General features: G+C 45.2%; 1 protein-coding gene across 1 annotated transcript in view; it reads left to right on the forward strand.

The window, feature by feature from the left end:
- The first annotated feature begins 7,469 nt into the window (after positions 1–7,469).
- SPCS3 (signal peptidase complex subunit 3) overlaps positions 7,470–20,481 on the forward strand; it is a 35,143-nt gene continuing 22,131 nt past the window's right edge. The window contains exon 1 of the mRNA XM_082269431.1: positions 7,470–7,734. Within this exon, the coding sequence (XP_082125557.1) occupies positions 7,520–7,734 (215 nt within the window). The 5' untranslated portion in view covers positions 7,470–7,519. The remainder of the gene's footprint in view (positions 7,735–20,481) is intronic.

Here is a 20,481-nt window from a genome sequence, read left to right on the forward strand (position 1 = left end):
CAATGGACTTCAAAGAAAAAGATTTTACGGTAAGATCTTACAAAAATCTTATTTTATCTATCGTCCATTGACAGACACAGCTTCCATCTTCATTAGCTGAATGGGACGTCCCAAAGCAGTATAGGAATGAGGGGTGGGAAGAGAACAACCAGAAAGTAACAAACTCAAAGGCTACACTAAGCCCTCTGGGTAACATGAAGCTCAACCAAACAACAGGAGCTCAGCCACGTGTAAGAGAAATAAAAAAACATTCTCTTACGAAACAGCAGCCTGCAAAACCTTGCGGCCAAAAGAGGCACCCGAAGAGGCAAATAAATCCACCTTGTATAATTTTGTAAAGGTGTGCACAGATGACCAAGTCTCTGCCTTACAAACTTGTACAACAGAAGCCTGGTAGCGAAAAGCCAAAGAGGCAATCAACGCTCTAATAGAAAGCGCCTTCACAGGGAAAGGAGGAACCTGACCCTTGATTGAATAAGCCTTATCAACCGTCTGCCTGATCCACTTCGAAATGGTCGCAGCAGATGCAGCCAAACCTTTGCGAGGACCTTCCGTAAGGACAAAGAGAGAGTCCAATTTCCTAAAGGACTCAGTAACCATCGGATAAACTCTTATCACCCAAACCACATCCAAAGAATGCAAGGCAATTTCCTTGGGATGCTTAGGCTTAGGACATAAGGAAGGCAACACAATGTCTTCATTAAGATGTAAATCTGACACCACCTTAGGGAGAAAAGACGGATTAGGTCGGAGAACCACTTTATACCTGTGGACCACCAAATAAGGTGAACGACAGGACAGCGCTGCCATTTCAGATACTCTGCGAGCAGAAGTAATAGCTGCTAGGAAGGCAACCTTCTGCAACAAGGAAGGCAGAAAAATCTCCCTAATATTCTCACAAGGAGGTTTTGAAGAACAGACAAAACCAGATTAAGATCCCACGGAGGTAACGTTGATCTCCTCGGAGGAGCCAGATGACGCACCCCCTGAACAAAAGTGCGAATCAAGCCATTAGTAGCCAACGAACGTTTGAAGTAAATAGCCAAGGCCGACACCTGGCCCTTGATAGTTCCCATTGCCAAATGCTGTTCAACCCCTTTTTGTATAAAGGCTAAAACCCTAGCTACAGAAAACAAGTGAGGGTGCAGTTTCAGTGATTCACACCATGAAATGTACGATTGCCATGTATGATGATAGATCTTCCTAGAGGTCGACTTCCTGGCTTTCAAAAGGGTAGGAATTACCGAGTCAGAGAGGCCTCTATCCCTTAAAGAGGAAGTAAACCCTCCTCTGCAACTTTTACCTATAGGTAAGCCTATGATAAGGCTTACCTATAGGTACTGTAAATATCTCCTAAACATGTACCGGAAATATTTACCTTACATGCAGCCAGTGAGGTCACTGGCTCATGCACTCTGAAGAAACGGCCGCTGATGCCTTTTCTTCAGAGCCCCGTGCCGTGACCATCGGCTCCCGCGCGAGTGAGCGGGAATGACGTCACCGCGGCTCAGGCCAATCAGATGGCCGGATGCCGCGATCCTGGAAGACGGGCGACTGGACATGTCGCCCGTCATACAGGTAAGCGGGCGGCACGGCGGGGGGTCGTTCTAAGGTAAGTATTTCATAATGAGCTAGTATGCGATGCATATTAGCTCATTATGTGTTTCTCTTTCAGGTTGCAAAAAAAAAAAATGGTATGGGTTTACAACCTCTTTAACACCTTGCTTTCAACAGCCAAGCCGTTAAAGCCAGCGACCGTAAAGCAGGATGCAAGATCGGTCCCCAAGACAGCAGATCTTTCCGCAGAGGAAGTCTCCATGGAGGATCTACGACCAGGTCTGGGCAGAGTCCGTGGCGTCGGTGGCGACCACATCAGTCTCTGATTCAGAGGACTCCACCAAGGATGGAGAAGGCAGCAGCCGTTTACAACTATTAACCTTTTTTATGACAAAATCAACTTTTGTCGCCAGGTATACTAGAGCTGCTGAAATCACGGCCAGCGACTGCGATCCAGACTGTCCGGGAGTCGCACAGAGTGGATCTGAGGGAGAAATTACAGCCTGGGACTGGGAGTACTGTCACTTTAAGAAGCGCTGATCGCAGCGGTTTGCAGAGTCCCCCTTAAATATATTTAAACTAATAGCAGTGTGTAGGGATATGCCCGCAGAAACCACCAATACTGTACCACCTCCAGAACGGCCTTCTCCGGGCAGACCCCCTCCCACCCAAAGTGGGGGTGCTGCCAGCCGAGGGGTATGCTGCGACTCAGGGCGTTCCAGGTCATCGTGTCCCGGCGAGGCATCTAGTCGCAGGCTCGTCCCCATCTGGAGAGGGGCACTGTTGTGGCGAGGCCTAGTGTGGGACTACAACCTGCTCACTCTTGTAGGCCAGGCTGGGGGGACCATAAGGATCTAGATTATCCAGTGCAAAGTCCCAGCCGGCATTGCTTGTAGATCACCAGGAGGATCCCCCTGAACACTAGCTAGCAAGTGAGTAAAGAGAAATAAAACAAAATATTCTGAAAACAATAAAAAACTGAGACATGGAATTCCCAGCAGGAAACCTAGGTCCAATTCCTTCTCTAGGCAGAAACAAACTGGTTTGCTGAGCAGAGGGTGTGTGAGTTATGCATGTGAGGACGGCCAAGTAGGTGTGTACATGTAAAATGTTTCCTGCCTAGACTACTCCTGCAGGGGGCAGCATAACCCATTCAGCTAATGAAGATGGAGGCTGCATCTGTCAATGGACGATTGAGAAAATAATTTTAGGCCTGAAGTGTATATAAAACCCCCAAACAAGTTACCCATTTTTTGGTAAAATATTAAAGCCGAGGTTGAACCGAGTAAATTGATACCCAACGTGCCAAACCTTAATCATGTAAGTACCCTATATTTTTAATAGGCGACGCTTTGAAAGTCCCTTATAAGTCATCAGTTTAGTGTTACGAACGAGGTCTGGTGCTACGGTAGAATTAGTGCTTTCATTCTGGCATGCGCGGTGATATGTCACGTGTATCGCAAATTAACGTTTTCAGGCGTAGGCGCCCCACCGCGTGCTTTACGTTTGAACGTGGGGGGGATTTTATGTATTGCAAAGTAACTTTAATTTTTTACAATTTAAATTTTTTAATTAACTTTTTTCCCATCACATAGGGGAGAAAAAGTCCCCTGTGTGATGATTTTTTTTTTTTTTTGTGACAGGTTCTTTTTAATGAGACATCCAGGGTCTCATATAAAAGACCCTGCATGTCTCTCCTGTGCTTCACTCAATGTAATGCAATGCACATCACACTGCATTACATTTTGTCTCTTGATGGCCAAGGAAACTGTCAACGGGGACCCACAAATTACGTCACGTCACTTCTGGATCAACTAGAAGGGGAGGAGACCAGACGCGTGCCAGGCTAAAACTTCTGGTCGCAATGGCGAACTGGCATCTGGGGTTTGTTGAGCCCTGAACTAAAGGCAAAACTTTTTTTTAAGTTTTGGATAGAGTGGAGAGGGATTAGAACACCTGTCAGTTTTTATTGTGGTCTGTGCCCCCATTAAGGAGATTCACCATGAAAATTCTTGTACGACAGAACACAAGGTCAGAAGCGATGTATTCTATTCTTTTGTTTTGGAGCATGCATGGTCTTGGTCACACAATTTTATTCGTACAAATACTGGGCACAATTCACTAAAGGTTATGGCATGCGTTATGACGGTCACGTGACCACTTAATGAATGCAATATTGAAAATGTAAATTTACTATTGCTCGTATGCGGTATTTAGCGCAAACACCAAAATTGTTCGTTAACCACTTGGCGCCCGCGCTATAGCCGAAAGATGGCTACAGCACAGGCTTAAAATGCAGGGAGGACGTCCATGGACCCCCTGCGACACGCACTTAAAAGTATTCAAAACTGCATTTTTGAATACTGTCAGTTTTATTAAATCGGCGCCGTTAGCAGCCGAGTAAACTAGAAGTGACGTCACGACGGCGCTTCCAGGATAGTTGATCGGAGACCCTATCTAAGCGGATTCTGGCTTTGTTTGGGACTCTAACCAGCCAGCTGTCACCCGCTCGCTGGGATAACGACTGAGCTGCCGCTGAGCCGCCGTTGTTATCACCAGAAAGCTGACCGCTGGCTCTAAAAAAAACGTACCGAGTTGATGTCTGTACAGGAACGTCGGTTTGCGGGAAGTGGTTAAGTACTGGTAAAAGCTTGCAATAACTATGGCAATGGTCAGACCCCCCGAGTGATTGGTTTAAAAACATAGGCAGGAATGTGACTGCTAGATTTTAGTGAGCAGTTGTCTCTGGAGGCTGACAGACAGCATAGCAAAGAGGAAGGAGTCCTTTGAATCCAGTCTTCTGGAATTTAAAGCAGAGATCTCAAGTGGTCCTTTTAAAAGAAAGAACCTTCAAGAAGTGCACACTGCTGGATCAATTCTCTGATGCTGATGCCCTGCAGAATTTCCGGTTATCCAAGCCACTAATCATGGAGCTTTATACCCAATTTATAGGGTACCTTGAGCCCTCAACACAGAGAAGCCATGTCATACCAGGCATGACCAAACTGTGACATTTTTGTGAGATGCTTGTGATAACCTACTGCACTGTTTCATGCGGTATGATAACGCATGGGAGATTTTAAAGAGAGTTTCTTCGTAGATTGTCTTCATTTCGGAATGTTGTGCATTATTTTACTGCATACTCGGATATGGTAACCTATCGCTTAGTGAATTGTGCCCACTATACTAATTACACTGAAATCATTACTTCTGGTATGGTACAAGACATATTTTCGTTATTGTCCCTTCATATAAATTTTAATGAATTGCTGTGATCAGCTCTAGAAAGCTGCAGAATTTTTTAGCCAATTACATACTTCCCAACTTTTTGAGATGGGAATGAGGGACACCTATTACCAAAAGTATGTAGACATAGGGCACAACCTTGTCATCCCCTCTTAAAGGAGAATGATAACAAAAAAAGATTAGTTAAACCCACAATAGCTTTTATTTTACCACTACTATTCCTTTATATTGGCTTTTGACATTTACAAATGCAGCAGTTTAGAAAATGGATGAAATGTTTAGCACTGGGAAACACTTTTTGAATATAAAACGATATAGATACGACCAAAATTAGGGACAAATGAGGAGGAAAGAGGGACGGGACAGTCACTCGAAATCAGGGACGGTTGGGAACTATGCAATTTTCTGATTGTGTGATCTAAGGGTTGCCACATCATCCCTTTAACCACTTGCCGACTGCCTAACGCTGATCTACGTCGGCAGTCAGCCCCTCACAGGCAAAGTGACGTAGGGCTACGTCACTAGCTTGTGAGGGTCTAGGTGGTCACGGACCCCCCCGCGCGTGTGGGTCCGCCGGTCACTCTGCGTAAACAAGCTGCCTGTCATTCTCCCCTGTGTATGAAGGATGATCATACAGTTCTACTATGTAGAACCGTTGATCACTCTCCATACATCTGAAGCCACAGCCAATCACAGTAGAAAGCACGCCCCTAGGGACACACATAGCCCCTCCCTTTCAAAAAAAAGTTAACCCCTTCACTGCCAGTGTATTTTTACAGTAACAGTGCATATGTATAGCACTGATTACTGTAGAAATGTCACTGGTAACCCCAAAAGTGTCAAAAATGTCAGTCAAGGGTCCGATCTGTCCGCCGCAATGTCGCAGTACCGCAAAAAAAATCGCAGATCGCTGCCATTACGCATTAAAAAAAAAACAACAAAAATGACAAAAATCTTTCCCTTTGCTAGTAAACGCGATAACTTTTGCGCAAACCAATCAAAATACACTTTTTGCGATTTTTTTTACCAAACATATGTAGCATAAAACAAATTGGCTGAAAATGTTAAAAAATTTAAATTTTTACATTTTTTTGGGGGGGAATTTCATATAAAAAAATGTGAAAAATATTGCTATTTTTGCAAAATTTACGCTCTTTTTTTGTTTATAGCGCGTGATCAAAAAATCGCACAGGTGATCAAATACCACCAAAAGAAAGCTCTGTTTGTGGGAAAAAAAGGACGCCAAATTCGTTTAGATACAGCGTCGCACGACCGCGCAATTGTCCGTTAAAATCACGCAGTGCCGAATCGCAAAATAGGGGGTAAAATCTTCCGGGGCTTAAGTGGTTAATGCAGGGTACACATTAATTAAGTACACTGTGGTTCTGTGGCTCATTAAGGTGGAAATTAAACTCAATGTGCACTATATTAACCTCACAACCTGTGTAATTAATATGTGTCCTGGATTAAAGGGATGATGTGGCAACCGTATGTGTACTAGGCAACTCTCCAAAATACACAAAGTTTTGCCCCTTGATCTAATCTAAATACGCAACACAGCTTAACCTCTTGTTGAGAAGCCGCCACAGTTATAAATAGCGGCAGGTTCCCGCGAATAGCCGTACCTGTACAGCGGTTCGCAGGAGCACTCCTGTGGGCGTGCCCACTCAACAGCGGGAAAGCAGAGTTGTGGGGCTGGCGGACGCGATCGCTCCCTGTGAAGAGAGAGCGCCGGTTGATCTCTCTGCTATCAACACACAGCCCGTGTTCCTATTTAGGAACACAGGTCTCTGTGTTGATATTATAAGCCCATCCCCCCCAGTTAGAAAACACCCCCTAGGCTCATACTTAACCCTTTGATCGCCCCTGGGTTAACTCCTTCCCTGCCAGTGTCATTATTGCAGTGACAGTGCATATTTTTTGCACTGATTACTGTAGTAATGTCACTGGCCCCCCCAAGTGTCAGAAATGTCAGTCAGGGGTCCAATCTGTCCGCCGCAATCTCGCAGTCCCGCTAAACATCGCTGATCGCCACCATTACTAGTAAAAAAAAAAAAATACAAATGACATAAATCTTTCCCCTAGATTGGAGACACGATAAATTTCACACAAACCAATCAAAATACGCTTATACAAATACGAATTGGCATAAAATGATAAAAAAAAATTGAATGTTATATAGCAGAAAGTGAAAAAATATATATATTTTTTTTCAGAATTGTTGCATTTTTTTGTTTATAGTGCAAAAAAAAAAAAAAAAATGTACAGGTGATCAAATACCATCAAAAGAAAGCTCTATTGTATTTTGGTACAGTGTTGCAATTGTCTCTTATAACACAGTGCTGAATTGCAAAAAATGGCCTGGTCATTAAGGGGGGAAATCTTCTGGTCCAGAAGTGTTTAATACATAAAATCAGGTATTGTCCTCTGCTATACATACTGACAGAAACCTAATCAGTTTAGTCCTCCTGTGCTAATTATTCGTCCTTCCAATTACGTCGTGTAACAAAGAAGAACTCCTCGATGGGGTCAGTCACAGAGTACATCTACGAGTCGTACAGAGAGCCAGCCCACAACACACTCCAAAATGGCGCAGCGCCTTCCGTCACATGAACGGCGTATCGTTACGTGTACGTAGAGCCCTGGCGGAAGTGACGTTGTACGGCGGTCCGTTCGGCTCAGACAGACAGCTCAGCGTTAGCCCGGCTTCCGGTGTATGAGTCGGGGGCTGCGCTGGTACCCAGTGACAGGAAGAGCTGTGTCTGTCCGGCCCTGTCATCTCAGCACCATGAACACCGTTCTGTCCCGGGCTAATTCCCTCTTCGCCTTCTCCCTCAGTGTGATGGCCGCACTCACTTTCGGCTGCTTCATCACTACCGCATTCAAAGACCGAGTGGTGCCTGTAAACATCCATGTGTCCCGGGTCACGCTGTGAGTAGCGGTCGGTGTATGTGGGGGAGGGGGTGTAATCATTGTATGTGTGTATGGACTTTCCTCAGCTCTAGGCGGTGTGTACAGCTCCAGCATCCTCCACCATATGTTACTACATCACCATACAACCAGGACACCCTGCCTGCATCCCTGGCCTCCATATCCATATGTCACCCTACAGGAGAATTCCACATTTTGCAAAATAATAAATGCACCCATAATGCAAAAATTTGCATTTATTTTTGGCAATGGAGCCTGCAAAGTGTTGCAGCTGCAATCGTTGGATCATGGGTGCGTTGCTCTGGCTCCTGCAGAGTATTCCTCCAGCCCCTGATCTCTACAGGGGTACAGAGCTTGAGCTGGAGGAAGCATGGATGTACGCCCGTATGACTGCTGTTTTTACCCGCACGTAGAAGCCCAGATGTTACATGATCCCCCGTGCAGGCAGTCCCGTTCATGTCAATTGGGATGCAGAGGTTGCACAGCAAGGTATGAGAACCGTACAGCCACTGAATGCAGGCAGTGTGCGCTCAGCGCTGTGTACGTGCAACCACTAGGGCCCAGTGATGGCAAACCTTGGCACCCCAGATGTTTTGGAACTACATTTCCCATGATGCTCATGCACTCTGCAGTGTAGTTTAGCATCATGGGAAATGTAGTTCCAAAACACCTGGGGTGCCAAGGTTTGCCATCACTGCTAGGCTGTCAGATTGGGAGCAGCAGCTGTGACCGTGCAGCCCCTGTGTCCTAATAGAAATGAATGGGACTGTCTGCATGCAACACCTGTGTGGGCAAATTTTGCCCACACAGTGTGTGAACAAGGCCTTAGAGGTAAACCTCCAATTTTGTTTTATAAAAAAAAAAAAAAAAAACACAAGCAAAACACATAATGAGCTAGTATGCATCGCATACTAGCTCATTATGAAATACCTAAGAACGAAGCCCCGCAGTGCCGACCGCTTACCTGTCCATGGGCGGCATGTTGTGTCGCCCTTCTTCCGGGTTTGTGGCATCCGGCCATCTGATTGGCTGGAGCCGCAATGACGTCACTCCCGCACATGCGTGCGGTAGCCGACAGGTAACGGCACGGGGCTCTGAAGGAGCGGCCGTTCCTTCAGAGCGCATGCGCCAGTGACGTCACTGGCTGCATGCAAAGTAAATATCTCCTAAACGGTACATGTTTAGGAGATATTTACAGTACCTATAGGTAAGCCTCATTATAGGCTTACCTATAGGTACAAGTTGTAGAGGAGGGTTTACTTCTCTTTAAAGAGGGGCTGCAGTCTAATAAGCCAAATTATAATATCATTGATATGGTTGTAAATTATATCATCCGCATTTCCATTCTTAATTTACTTCCTAAATCATTTGTTTTTTAATTCTGCTCGGACTCCAGCCACAGCCATGGTAGGTGTGGGCAGCTGAAGCCAGCCTGCATCTTTTTTCAGGTTTCCATGCAGCTGGCTACTCTGCATGCACCTCCCAGTCTAGGGCCTGTGCAGTAATGCCAATGCGAGGCACACTTCGAGAAGCCTTAAAGCAAAGTTCCACCAAAAAGTAGACCTTCCGCTTTATATACTGCTGACCCTCTTACATGCCACATTTGGCATGTCATTTTTTTTGTGGGGGGGGGGGGTGCATAGATTTGACAGGTACCCGCTCCCACTTCTGCTTGGGCTGCCTAGGCGGTCCAGAAGAGGTTAATACTAATAAGCGGCTTGAGCGGAAGTTCTCCTCTCTCCCTTCCCTCCCTGCAATCTTCTGGGACACGTCACAGGTCCTAGAAGATTGCCTGGCCATTCATGACGCACAGCGTGACTCGCAGCTTGCGGGTGCCCACACTAGAGATGCCGTTGCCGGCGAGAGGAGAGGATCAAGGCTTTGGGCGGCCGCAACGCTGGATCGTGGGACAGGTGAGAGTTTATTAAAAGTCAGCAGCTACGCTTTTTTTAGCTATTAACTTTTAAACACAAAATGAGTGGAATCCTGCTTTAAGCCTGGCACACACAGGCCAAATGTTAGCGGACGTTGGCCAGTTAAATAAAAAACAGCCAATATTTGGCCTGCGTGTATAGCAGCTGGCCCAAAAGAAGCCCAGCAGCCAACTTGCTCTTGATCAGCACTCTCAGCCAATGGCTGAGAGCGCTGACTAGAGTGCTCTGGTGGCGGAGCCATCCCCCTGTCAGAACACAATTGTGCAGCGGGGGAGATCATGTTACCAGCGGGTTCAAACTGAGCTGTCGGTTTTATTTTGTTCAATCTGCTGGGTTGAATGGAAAAAAAGCTGATGGTGTGTACTAGGTCCAAAGACTCCTAGGATGATGTATATATTCAAGGAGTCAGAGGGGCCAGCTGATGACAGTTGGCTAGATGGCCACAACTGGAGGTCCAGGGGAAACATTAAAAAAGTACTTTCTGACAATATTGCAAAATATTACTATTCAAAGCTAGCAGCACTATGGGTGAGCTTTACATTAAAGTCTAAGTTAAAAGGTTGTAAGCTCTTATGAGCAGAGTCCTCTTGTATTGTAACTGTACTGTCTCCCTCTATATATTGTAAAGTGCTGCATAAACTTTGGAGCTATATAAATCTTGTATAATGAGTGAAACTCCGCTTTAACCACTTGCCAGATTCACCCCCCTTCATGACCAGGCTTTTTTTTTTTTTTTTGTGGTACAGCACTGCATTAATTTAACTTCAAGCCATCTGCCGCAGTGGCAGGAGGGACTTGCAGTTTCTTCATTTACAGATTGGAGTGAGGTCCAAGGCCGCAAGGAGGTGCTGGAGCATGTTACATATTCCACATTACACCCTAAATACGAGTGTAATGCGTAACATGATCCAAAAGTGGTTTTAACCTTTATGGCACAAAAAGGTTGCCTCTTGTGTTGAATTGTCATTTGTTCATTAGTACACGGGATAATACAGCCAGCTCCAACACTTCCAATGCTTCTGCTATTTTACATTAAAGTGATTGTGTTGTTTACCCTCCCTTTACTCTCCCCTTGTACAGTCACACAAGACAGGAAAGGGAGGGTAAACTGCACTGGAAGTTTGAAGCTGCCTGCAGTATCAGGTGCTCTATTAAATTATACAGTACATAACAGGTGAGGTGAATATTCTACAACCCATGACATAAGCAAACTTGTTTTTGCCTTAAAGCAGAACTTCATCCAAAAGGGGAAGTGCCCCGCATGCACAATGGGCAGCCGGCTGTGAAGGTGCAATGAGTCACAGCCAGCTGCCCACAGTTAACATGCTCACGCCAGGACCGGAGAAAAAACTGGCTTCGTTGAGGAAAGCGCTGGTTCCTTGGTAGAGCTGCACGATTAGTTGTTAAAAGATCACAATGTCGATTTGATTCCCCCACACACAATCCTAATCTAGCATTTCTACGATGCATGGGAAGTGCCGTCTAAGTGCCATTATAATTTAACGAGCAAACACAGGGATGTAAAAAAAATAATTGCTCTCCCATTTATTTAAAGAGTTAAAACCATTGTCTTTTTGACAAAGGGGCAGTCCTTGTTTCGAAATATGTAGCCATACCACCACGCCATACAAATTCTCCTCTTGGAACTTGTATGCACTGCATCCTCGGTGTCCCAGCTCTTTCCCGGACATCAGCTTTTGACTTCAGCTCCACCATCCCAGCCTGCTAATAAATCCATCCTCTTGACACATCCCGCCAGCTGATCACCACAGACCCCTGCCACCTCTGCTTTATTCTAAGCAAAAAAAAAAATCGTAGTTCTCATTTTATCCAGAATTGTGCAGCTCTAATCCCTGTACAGGTGAGTGTCTGTTTCTTAAAAGTCGGCAGCTACAGGATTTTTCGTTTTTATTCATTTTTAAATAAATGACTAAGGGTCCTCTTTAAAATGGTGTTATACCCAAAACAAAACATTTAAATATTGTACCTTACCACTCCTTAGGTGTGGTGGCTGCATTTGTTTTACCTTTATTTTCACCTAACGTGATGCTGCTGGATGTGCTGAATAAACTCTATGTATCTGAGGTACATACAGCATACTGCACTGTGTTCCCGGTGCGAGACGAGACTTCCAGTCTCATACCTGGAACACAAGAGATACAAAGCTTCCTCTTGATTGGCTGAGTCAGAGGTTTTGACATCATAACCCCCCCTCTCTGACTCAGCCAATCAGAGGAAGTTTTGTATTAATTGCTAGAATACATCACTTTATCTGAATAGCTGAGCTCCGATCAGACTCTACTGTGTTCCGGGTTTGAGACAGTCTCGACTCGAACCCGGAACACAATGTAGTATGCTGTATGTAGCCTCAGCTGCATACAGTTTATACAGCACATCCATCGGCCTCCTATGTTAGTTGGGGACATAGTTTGTTTGTCCCTGTCTGTGCTAAAGCAGAACTAAAACTGCATACACTCCCTTCCTCTCCAACAGTCTAATATCCTCAAGGTCACTCACTGGTATCTTCGCTCCGGCTTCCTACGGGTACTGGTCTTTGGCAGTCTTGATTTGGTTGATGCAGGATGATGCAACTCCCGAGCATGCAAGGAGTTGGTCATCACAGTACACTGGTACTGTGCCTGAAAGGTAAAGTGAGCCTTAACATGCACAGTCCAGTGTGCATCATAGAAAGGACTGTGAACACACAGGTAGGTTTATTTTACTGCGTAAAAGAGAGAGCATGTCTCTTTGCAAGCAAAAAGCCCACCTGCACCTCCGATTTTTTCCCTAAAACGTCTTTCAGGACAGCACCTTAGAGAGATGGCTCCTCCCTCTCCTCATTAGGAAACACCCCATCCACCAGATTTTAAAAGGAGGCTTCTCCCACCATTCATCAGTTTTTTGTGTTTCCTCCGACCGAGGAACACCTCTGTGGGGAGCTGGGCTCTTAAGGTACTATCCTGAGAGACCGGGCTTCCTACATCCACCTACCCTTTTTTGGAGACGATTGCTTCTCCCATTCACGCGACCGACTGCAGTGCATGGGCTCCTTCTTCATCTTCAGTGCTCTAGGCTGAGTCAGGACCCCGCAGAGCACAGCCCTGGGAAGGCATCTTGAAGGAGCGGAACGATTTTTCTTAGACTTCCGCCGCCTTTTTTTCAAATTTGCCGCCATTTCTCCGGATCGAGTGACGCTCGTCCGGACCGGAAGTGAGGTTCCGGAAAGGGCAGCGTTCTGCAGGGGGCGTATGGCGTCATTTCCGCCGGACGCAGAGGAAGAAGGGAGGAGCAAGCTGGTGCCTTATTCCGGATCCGGTCCAGTGCAGGTGCGCTTTGGTCTCCGGAACCGGTACCGAAGCCACGGGTGATACCGCTGCCAAGCGATGGAAGCTTCTTCAGCGAGTGGGACAGGCACAGGCACCAGTAAGGCCCAGGTAAGGGGTATCTTTATATAGCCTATCTTACTGTGGGGTCTCTCTCCATCCCTTTTATCTTTCCCCCCCGGTGGCTGGGGGCCTGTCAGGGCACATGGGACTTCCCTTAAAATGTCTTTCTGTGCACCTTGGTGACCCTGAGAATCAGGCTGACTCTTAAGAAGCATGTGTATGTTTTCCCATTCATGTCTTCCAGGCTAAAAGCTCTGAAATTGTTTCCAAGAGAAAGTGTCCTTCATGCAAAGCAAAGTTGTCGGAAAGCTGGAAAAAGACACTTTGCCAGGGGTGTATTGATGCACTAGTAAAGGAAGAAGCATCTGCAGTTTGTGGCGACCTAGTCGCATCTGTGAGGAAGGAATTGGATTCTACCATCCAATCTTTTCGGTCATCCCTACAGGATCCTGCCCTGAGTCAGCCATCAGCCTCACTGTCCTCTCAGGGTTCACAATTGGTTCCTTCGGTGGGGACAGAAGGGGTTCCTTCCACCCAAGGAGATAATTCCCCCTCACATTCCAAAGAGGATTCAGAGGAAGAAGAGGAGGGAGGGGCACAAAGTAGGCCCACTAAATACAAACTATCCTTAGAGCAAGTGGATGGTCTCCTGAGGGCAGTTTACATCACCCTGGGTCTAGAGGAGGAAAAGAAGGAACTGTCCCTGCATGATAAAATCTATGCAGGCTTGGAAGAGCCTAAGGGCCGTATCTTCCCAGCGCATCAGACCATCTCAGATGCAATAAAACATGAGTGGGCTGATCCGGAAAAGAAAACCTTCTTCCCTAAAGCCTTTAAAAGGCGATTTCCTTTTGATGAGGACCCAGGAGCTCCCCGGAATAAGATGCCAAAGATTGATGCAGCCTTCTCCCAGGTTTCTAGGTCAACAGACCTAGCATTTGAAGACCTGGGAGTCCTGAGGGATCCCATGGATAAGAAGATGGACCAGCAACTTAAGAGATCCTGGCAATCCATCATGGGGAGTCTGAAGCCTGCCATGGCAGTAACCTGTGTGTCCAGGAATCTGGAATACTGGCTTAGCCAGCTAAAAGCACACATCACAGCAGACTCACCTAAACAGGAAATTTTGGATTCCTTCTCCACGGCCATAGCCTTCATTGCTGATGCTTCAGCAGAGTCAGTGAAGATGACAGCAAGATCTGCAGCTTTATCCAACTCAGCCAGAAGGGCTCTTTGGTTAAAGACATGGCCTGGGGATACGGCTTCTAAAAAAAAGCTGTGTGGACTTCCTTTTCAAGGGGATCTACTATTCGGGCCTGGGCTAGACTCTGTTCTAGATAGAACAGCAGACAAAAAGAAGTCTTTCCCTGTGAAGAAGAAACAGGCAGCAAAAAAGCTTTTTCGACCTCAAAAAGCTCAGCAAAATAGCAGACCCCAGGAGAAGAGAAGAAACTGGTCGACACAAAAACCCAAAGGGAAAGGAGGTGTTCTCTTCCATCCTCCTGTGTCAACCAACAAAACACAATGACAAGACATTGCCGGTGGGAGGAAGATTGAGGGAATTCCTCCCCTATTGGGCGGCCATAACAGAAAATCAATACATTCTGGATATGCTGTCCCAAGGCTACAACATAGTTTTCAGAGACGCCACCCAAAAGGTTCTTTGTCACAAACCTCCCAAGAGATGCAGAAAAAGCCCTGGCTATGATGGACCTGTTAAAGGACCTGAGGCGACAGGGAGTTGTCTGTCCAGTTCCAGTGGAGGAACAACATCAGGGATTCTATTCCCACATATTTTTGATAAAGAAACCATCGGGGGATTTTCGTCTTATACTGAATCTGAAACCATTAAACAGGTCAGTTCTGTACAAGAAGTTTCGAATGGACTCAATTCTTACAGTCAGAACCCTGTTAACAAAAGGATGCTTCATGGCATCAATCGACTTAAGGGATGCTTACCTGCATATCCCTATTGCCCCTCGCTCACAGAGATTCCTAAGGTTGGCAGTAAATCTGGCAAAGGAAATGCTCCATATCCAATTCAAAGCACTCCCTTTCGGGCTATCATCCTCCCCTCGTATTTTTGCGAAGGTAGTGGCAGAGTGTTTAGCTCCCCTCCGCCTTCAGGAAATCTCTGTGGTACCTTACCTGGACAACCTGCTTTTCTTTGCCCCGTCAAAGGAAAAATTTCAAGAGGACCTGCACAAGGCAAGAGGTCATCTAGAAGCTCTGGGATGGTTAGTGAACATCAAGAAGTCGAATCTCACACCGGCTCAGCGGGTTCAGTTCCTAGGGTTTCAGTTATGCTCGGTGGAACAAAGAATCTTCCTACCAGAAGACAAACAGGTCAAAATACAGAATTTGGTAGCAAGACTACAAACAAATCAGTGGTGGTTGATCAGAGAGATCATGTCAGTCCTTGGAAACCTGACTGCATCAATTCCAGCTGTCCAATGGGCAAGGCTGCATTTTCGGCCACTCCAATATTTCCTCCTCAGAATCTGGGATCACAATCCAGAGACTTTGGACTTAAAGGTAAAAATCCCCACCAAGGTCAAGAGGTCCCTTTGGTGGTGGAGAAATCAGATAACCTTGTCCCAGGGTTTGGCCTGGTCCTTCCCAGCAGACCAGAGGTTAACAACGGATGCCAGCAGTTGGGGGTGGGGAGCCCACTGGAACCAAAACCTGGCACAGGGGGGTTGGTCTCACACCAAGACAAGGAAATCCTCAAATTGGAAGGAGTTAAAGGCAGTCGGCCTAGCTCTAGCTGCCTTCTCTCAAAATCTTCAGGGGACTCATGTTCAAGTCCTTTCAGACAATGCCACTACGGTGGCATATCTAAACCAGCAAGGGGGCACAAGAAGCAAAACCCTACAGCTGTTGGCAACGGAAATTCTGAAATGGGCGGAAAGGCAGTTACTTTCCTTGTCAGCAATCCACCTAAAAGGTACACTAAACAGTGTGGCGGATTATTTAAGCAGGCAGAAGATCCGAGAAGCAGAATGGAGCTTAAACCCAGAAGTCATTATGTTGATAACCAAGACTTGGGGAAAGCCAGAGGTGGATCTGTTTGCAACGAAAGAAAACGCAAAACTTCCACTTTACTTCTCACTCCACAGAAACGACAACTCTCTGGGAGTAGATTCCCTGGCACATCCCTGGAGGTTCAGGTTGGGGTATGCCTCCCCCCCCCCCCCTTCCAGCTCATTCCGTTGGTATTGAGAAAAATCCAAATGGAAAGAGCCTCAGTGATCTTGATCACTCCTTATTGGCCCAAAAGGGTTTGGTTTTCGACTGTCCTTCAACTATCAGTCATACCTGCTTTTCAGCTCCCTCTTCGTCAAGACCTACTGCTTCAAGGTCCAGTCTATCATCCAGAAGTGGAAAAGCTAAAGCTCACCGCCTGGTATCTGAGGAGCAACTGCTGAAAAGGAAAGGATTTTCAGATGCATTAATTGCTACTCCTACTTTCCAGTAGGAAAAAAGTCACAAGGAATATATATGCAAAAGTTTGGAGGACATATACCTGGTGTGAATCGAAAGATCAAAAATTGGACAGTATTACTTCAATTTTGGAGTTCCTACAGGAGGGCGCAGGAAAAGGTTTGGCAGTAAGTACCCTCAAGGTACAAGTTACAGCCCTGGGGGTATTCTTGGAAAGGCCCATTTCTTCAGAATCTTTAATCAGATTCTTCAGGGCCCTTACCCGCTCCAGACCAGTGCCTATTAGAAGCTTCCCCAAATGGGACTTGTCGGTGGTCCTTCAGGCCTTCACAAAGGGACCTTTTGAACCACTAGAAACGGTTACACTAAAAAACCTTACCCTCAAGACAGTCTTCTTGGTGGCAATAACATCAGCAAGAAGAATCAGTGAATTACATGCTTTATCAGCTATCGAACCTTTCTTGTCCATATATCCAGATAGGATAATTCTCAAGACGTATCCAGGTTTTCTCCCAAAAGTAGCTTCAACGAGAAACCGCTCACAAGAAATTGTGTTACCTTCTGTCCTAATCCATCAGGAGATAAGGAAAAAAGCTTTCACTACCTAGATGTAAGAAGGGTCCTTATACACTACTTGGAGGTTACTAAAGAGTTTAGATCATCAAACTCTCTTTTTGTTCTTTTCTCTGGCAACAAAAAAGGTCGCCAGGCATCAAAAGAATCAATAGCCAGATGGCTCAGATCCGCTATTTCAGCGGCTTACTCCCAAATGAAATTGTCTCCCCCACAGGGGATCAGAGCTCACTCTACTAGAGCGCTAGCCACTACATGGGCAGAGAAAGCTGGTGCCACTCCAGATCAGATCTGCAAAGCGGCTACGTGGTCAAGCTATTTTACATTTGCAAGACACTATAGGTTGGACCTTTTGGCAGCTGAAGATCAGGCTTTTGGCAGAAAGGTCCTGCAAGCTGTGGTCCCTCCCTAAATTGAGTAAGTCTCGATAATCCTCTCTAAGGTGCTGTCCTGAAAGACGTTTTAGGGAAAATTCAAGTTAGACTTACCGGTAACTTGTTTTCCAATAGTCTTTCAGGACAGCAGGAGGATCCCGCCCTATTGTATAAAATGTATTGCTGTGATTAACCATATCTGTTTATGTGTTCCAGCATGGGCCGGAGGTACTCTTCTACAAACTGATGAATGGTGGGAGAAGCCTCCTTTTAAAATCTGGTGGATGGGGTGTTTCCTAATGAGGAGAGGGAGGAGCCATCTCTCTAAGGTGCTGTCCTGAAAGACTATTGGAAAACAAGTTACCGGTAAGTCTAACTTGAATTTTCATAAAGTACAGTGCTAGTCTTCTGTGATCTCCCAACAGATTTTGGCAATACGTCCCAAATAACCAATCAGATCAGAAGCAAATCTTGTATTACAATCATGAAAAATATCATATAAATCTGTATAGTGTAATGAAATTTTTAGTGCTTGGTTAGTCCCAAAAAGTCATTCACAGCTTTCAATTTTATCATAGTTCATTAAACTTGTGTGTTCATAAAACACCCAGTGAATCTTCTGTAAAAAAACAAAAAAAAAAAAACAAATCTTTGTAATGATCCCTTCATCGCAATTATGCTGGCCATAGGCAGTTCAAATCTCATCCGGTTCAGCAGGAAATGGCCGAGATTTGAACCATGTATGGGCAGGCTGAATGTGTCCAAGTTGGTTGATCAACTTGGGTACAACCAGCCTGTCAGTTTTTCCCTGTTTTCAGACCTTGTGTTCAAGGTCTTTTTTTTTTTTTTTTTTTTTTTTTTTTCAAATATAGTTTTATTAAATCATTTCATACAAAAACCAACAAGACATAACAATTCAACAAGTTCCCAAAACATAAACACACTGGCAACAGTACATCCTCATAGGTAATTCTCAACTATATCTCAAGATGGTATTTCAGACCTTCATTTATTAGCCCGTCTGGCACCTGATCCCAATGCTGTTGCCCAGTTTATTATACCCTCCCACCCCCCACAGAGAAAAGAGGAAAAAAAAAAAAAAAAAAACCAAACAAGCATCTCCTCCTCCCAATCCCCCCCTCCCGTAGACGAACGACGCGCCCCCCCCCCTATCTCCAGTCCTCTATCAAGCCCTCTTAGCTAGCAAAAAGTCGTCTGCCTACCTCTGATAACATAAACAGGTTCCATTTATCCCAGATACTATTATATTTTTCCTGCTTATGTTGTGAGGACAAGATCAAGTCTTCCATTCTACTAATATTTTCTACCTTCCGTACCCAATCTGAAATTGACGGTGCTCGTGTTTTTTTCCACAGTAAGGGGATACATGCCTTTGCAGCATCTAATAGAAAAGGTATTATTGACCTCTCATACTTTCCACTTGGAATTTCAGAAAGATGGAATAGGAAAAAGGCTGGGTCCTCCTCTATCTTATAATCTGTAAAAGTTTGGGTCAAGTTCCTTACCTCCGACCAAAAGGGCCTTATTACTTCGCATGACCAAAAGATATGTAAAATTGTGCCCTTCTCCTTCCTACACCTCCAGCATTTATCTGTCTCTTGTGGATACCATTTGTGTACTTTGTCCGGTGTGTTGTACCACCTGGTAAGTATCTTAAAATTTGTTTCTTGGGATTTAACGCATCTTGCAGGTCTAAAAGTAAATCTAAGAATCCTTTCTATTTGTTCCTGGGTGAGCTCACGGTTTAGCTCACTTCTCCATTTCTCTACCCATGGCCAATTCATCAACTCTTTTGGTGTGGTTAATAATTTATATGAGGTTGCTAGAGTGCGCGAAACACTCCTTCGTCCTTCACATAATCTCTCAAACTCCGTCAGTGGTCTATCAAATCGCTCTGGATTCGGTATCGATGATAGAAAATGGTGTAGCTGATTCGCCTGCCAAAAGGATAGGCCAAATGGTCCCCCTTCCTCTTTTAATTTTGCAATCGAGGGCCACTTTTTCTCTATCAAAAAAGCTGATACTTGTACCTGCCCTTTTTCTTTCAATTTTATATACTCTTTCCCCTCCATACCCGGAATGAATTTGGGATTTCCCATTATTGGAACTAAGGGTGAATCCATAGTTGTTAATTTTTGTTGAATACCCTGATAATGGCTTATACGAAGCGTATTACCTATTATTGGGTGGGTTTTCAGATTTCCCGGTAGACTTGGGTAACACCATATTGCCCTCTTTAAATCCACCGTAGTTTGCGCTTGTTCAATTTGCGTCCAAAGTTTTGTACTGGACTGGTGCCACCACTCCAGTACTCTGCTTAGGTGTATACCGTGGTAATACTTGCGTACGTCTGGTACTGCTAAACCCCCGTACTGTTTTGACACCACCAAGGTACTACGGGCTAAACGAGGCTTTTTCCCTGCCCATATATATTTAATAAATAATGTGTGTACACTCTTAAAGAAATTATTTGGTATTTTTACCGGTAATGCTCGCATAAGGTATAAATATTTAGGGAGGATATTCATTTTCAATAAGTTACATCTCCCAAACCAGGATTGCAGCCCTCCTTGCCACTGTCCCAGCATCTTCCTCGTCTCTGCTAACAATGGCGGGAAATTCAGTTCAAAGACCTTAGATAAATTTGTAGGTACATACGTCCCCAGATATCTCACTGCCGAATCCTTCCATTTAAATTTAAAACTAGCTTTTAATGTAGATAATTTCAACTTTGGGATACCCACCCCCATTGCCTCCGATTTCCCATAATTTATTTTGAAATTGGAAAATATTCCATACTGCTCAATTTCCTTCAGTAAATTCGGCAGCGAGATCTCTGGGTTCGTTATCGTAAACAAAAGGTCGTCGGCGTATGCGGCGATTTTATATTGTGTTTGTTTCAGCTTTATCCCCCCATGTCCGGGTTTGCTCTAATTCTGCACAGTAGGGGTTCCAGCGATAAAGCGAACAGGAGGGGAGACAACGGGCAGCCCTGCCTTGTACCGTTTTTTATTA

Source organism: Pelophylax lessonae, assembly GCF_965119305.1.
Source record: "Pelophylax lessonae genome assembly, chromosome: 1".
Classification (NCBI taxonomy): domain Eukaryota; kingdom Metazoa; phylum Chordata; class Amphibia; order Anura; family Ranidae; genus Pelophylax; species Pelophylax lessonae.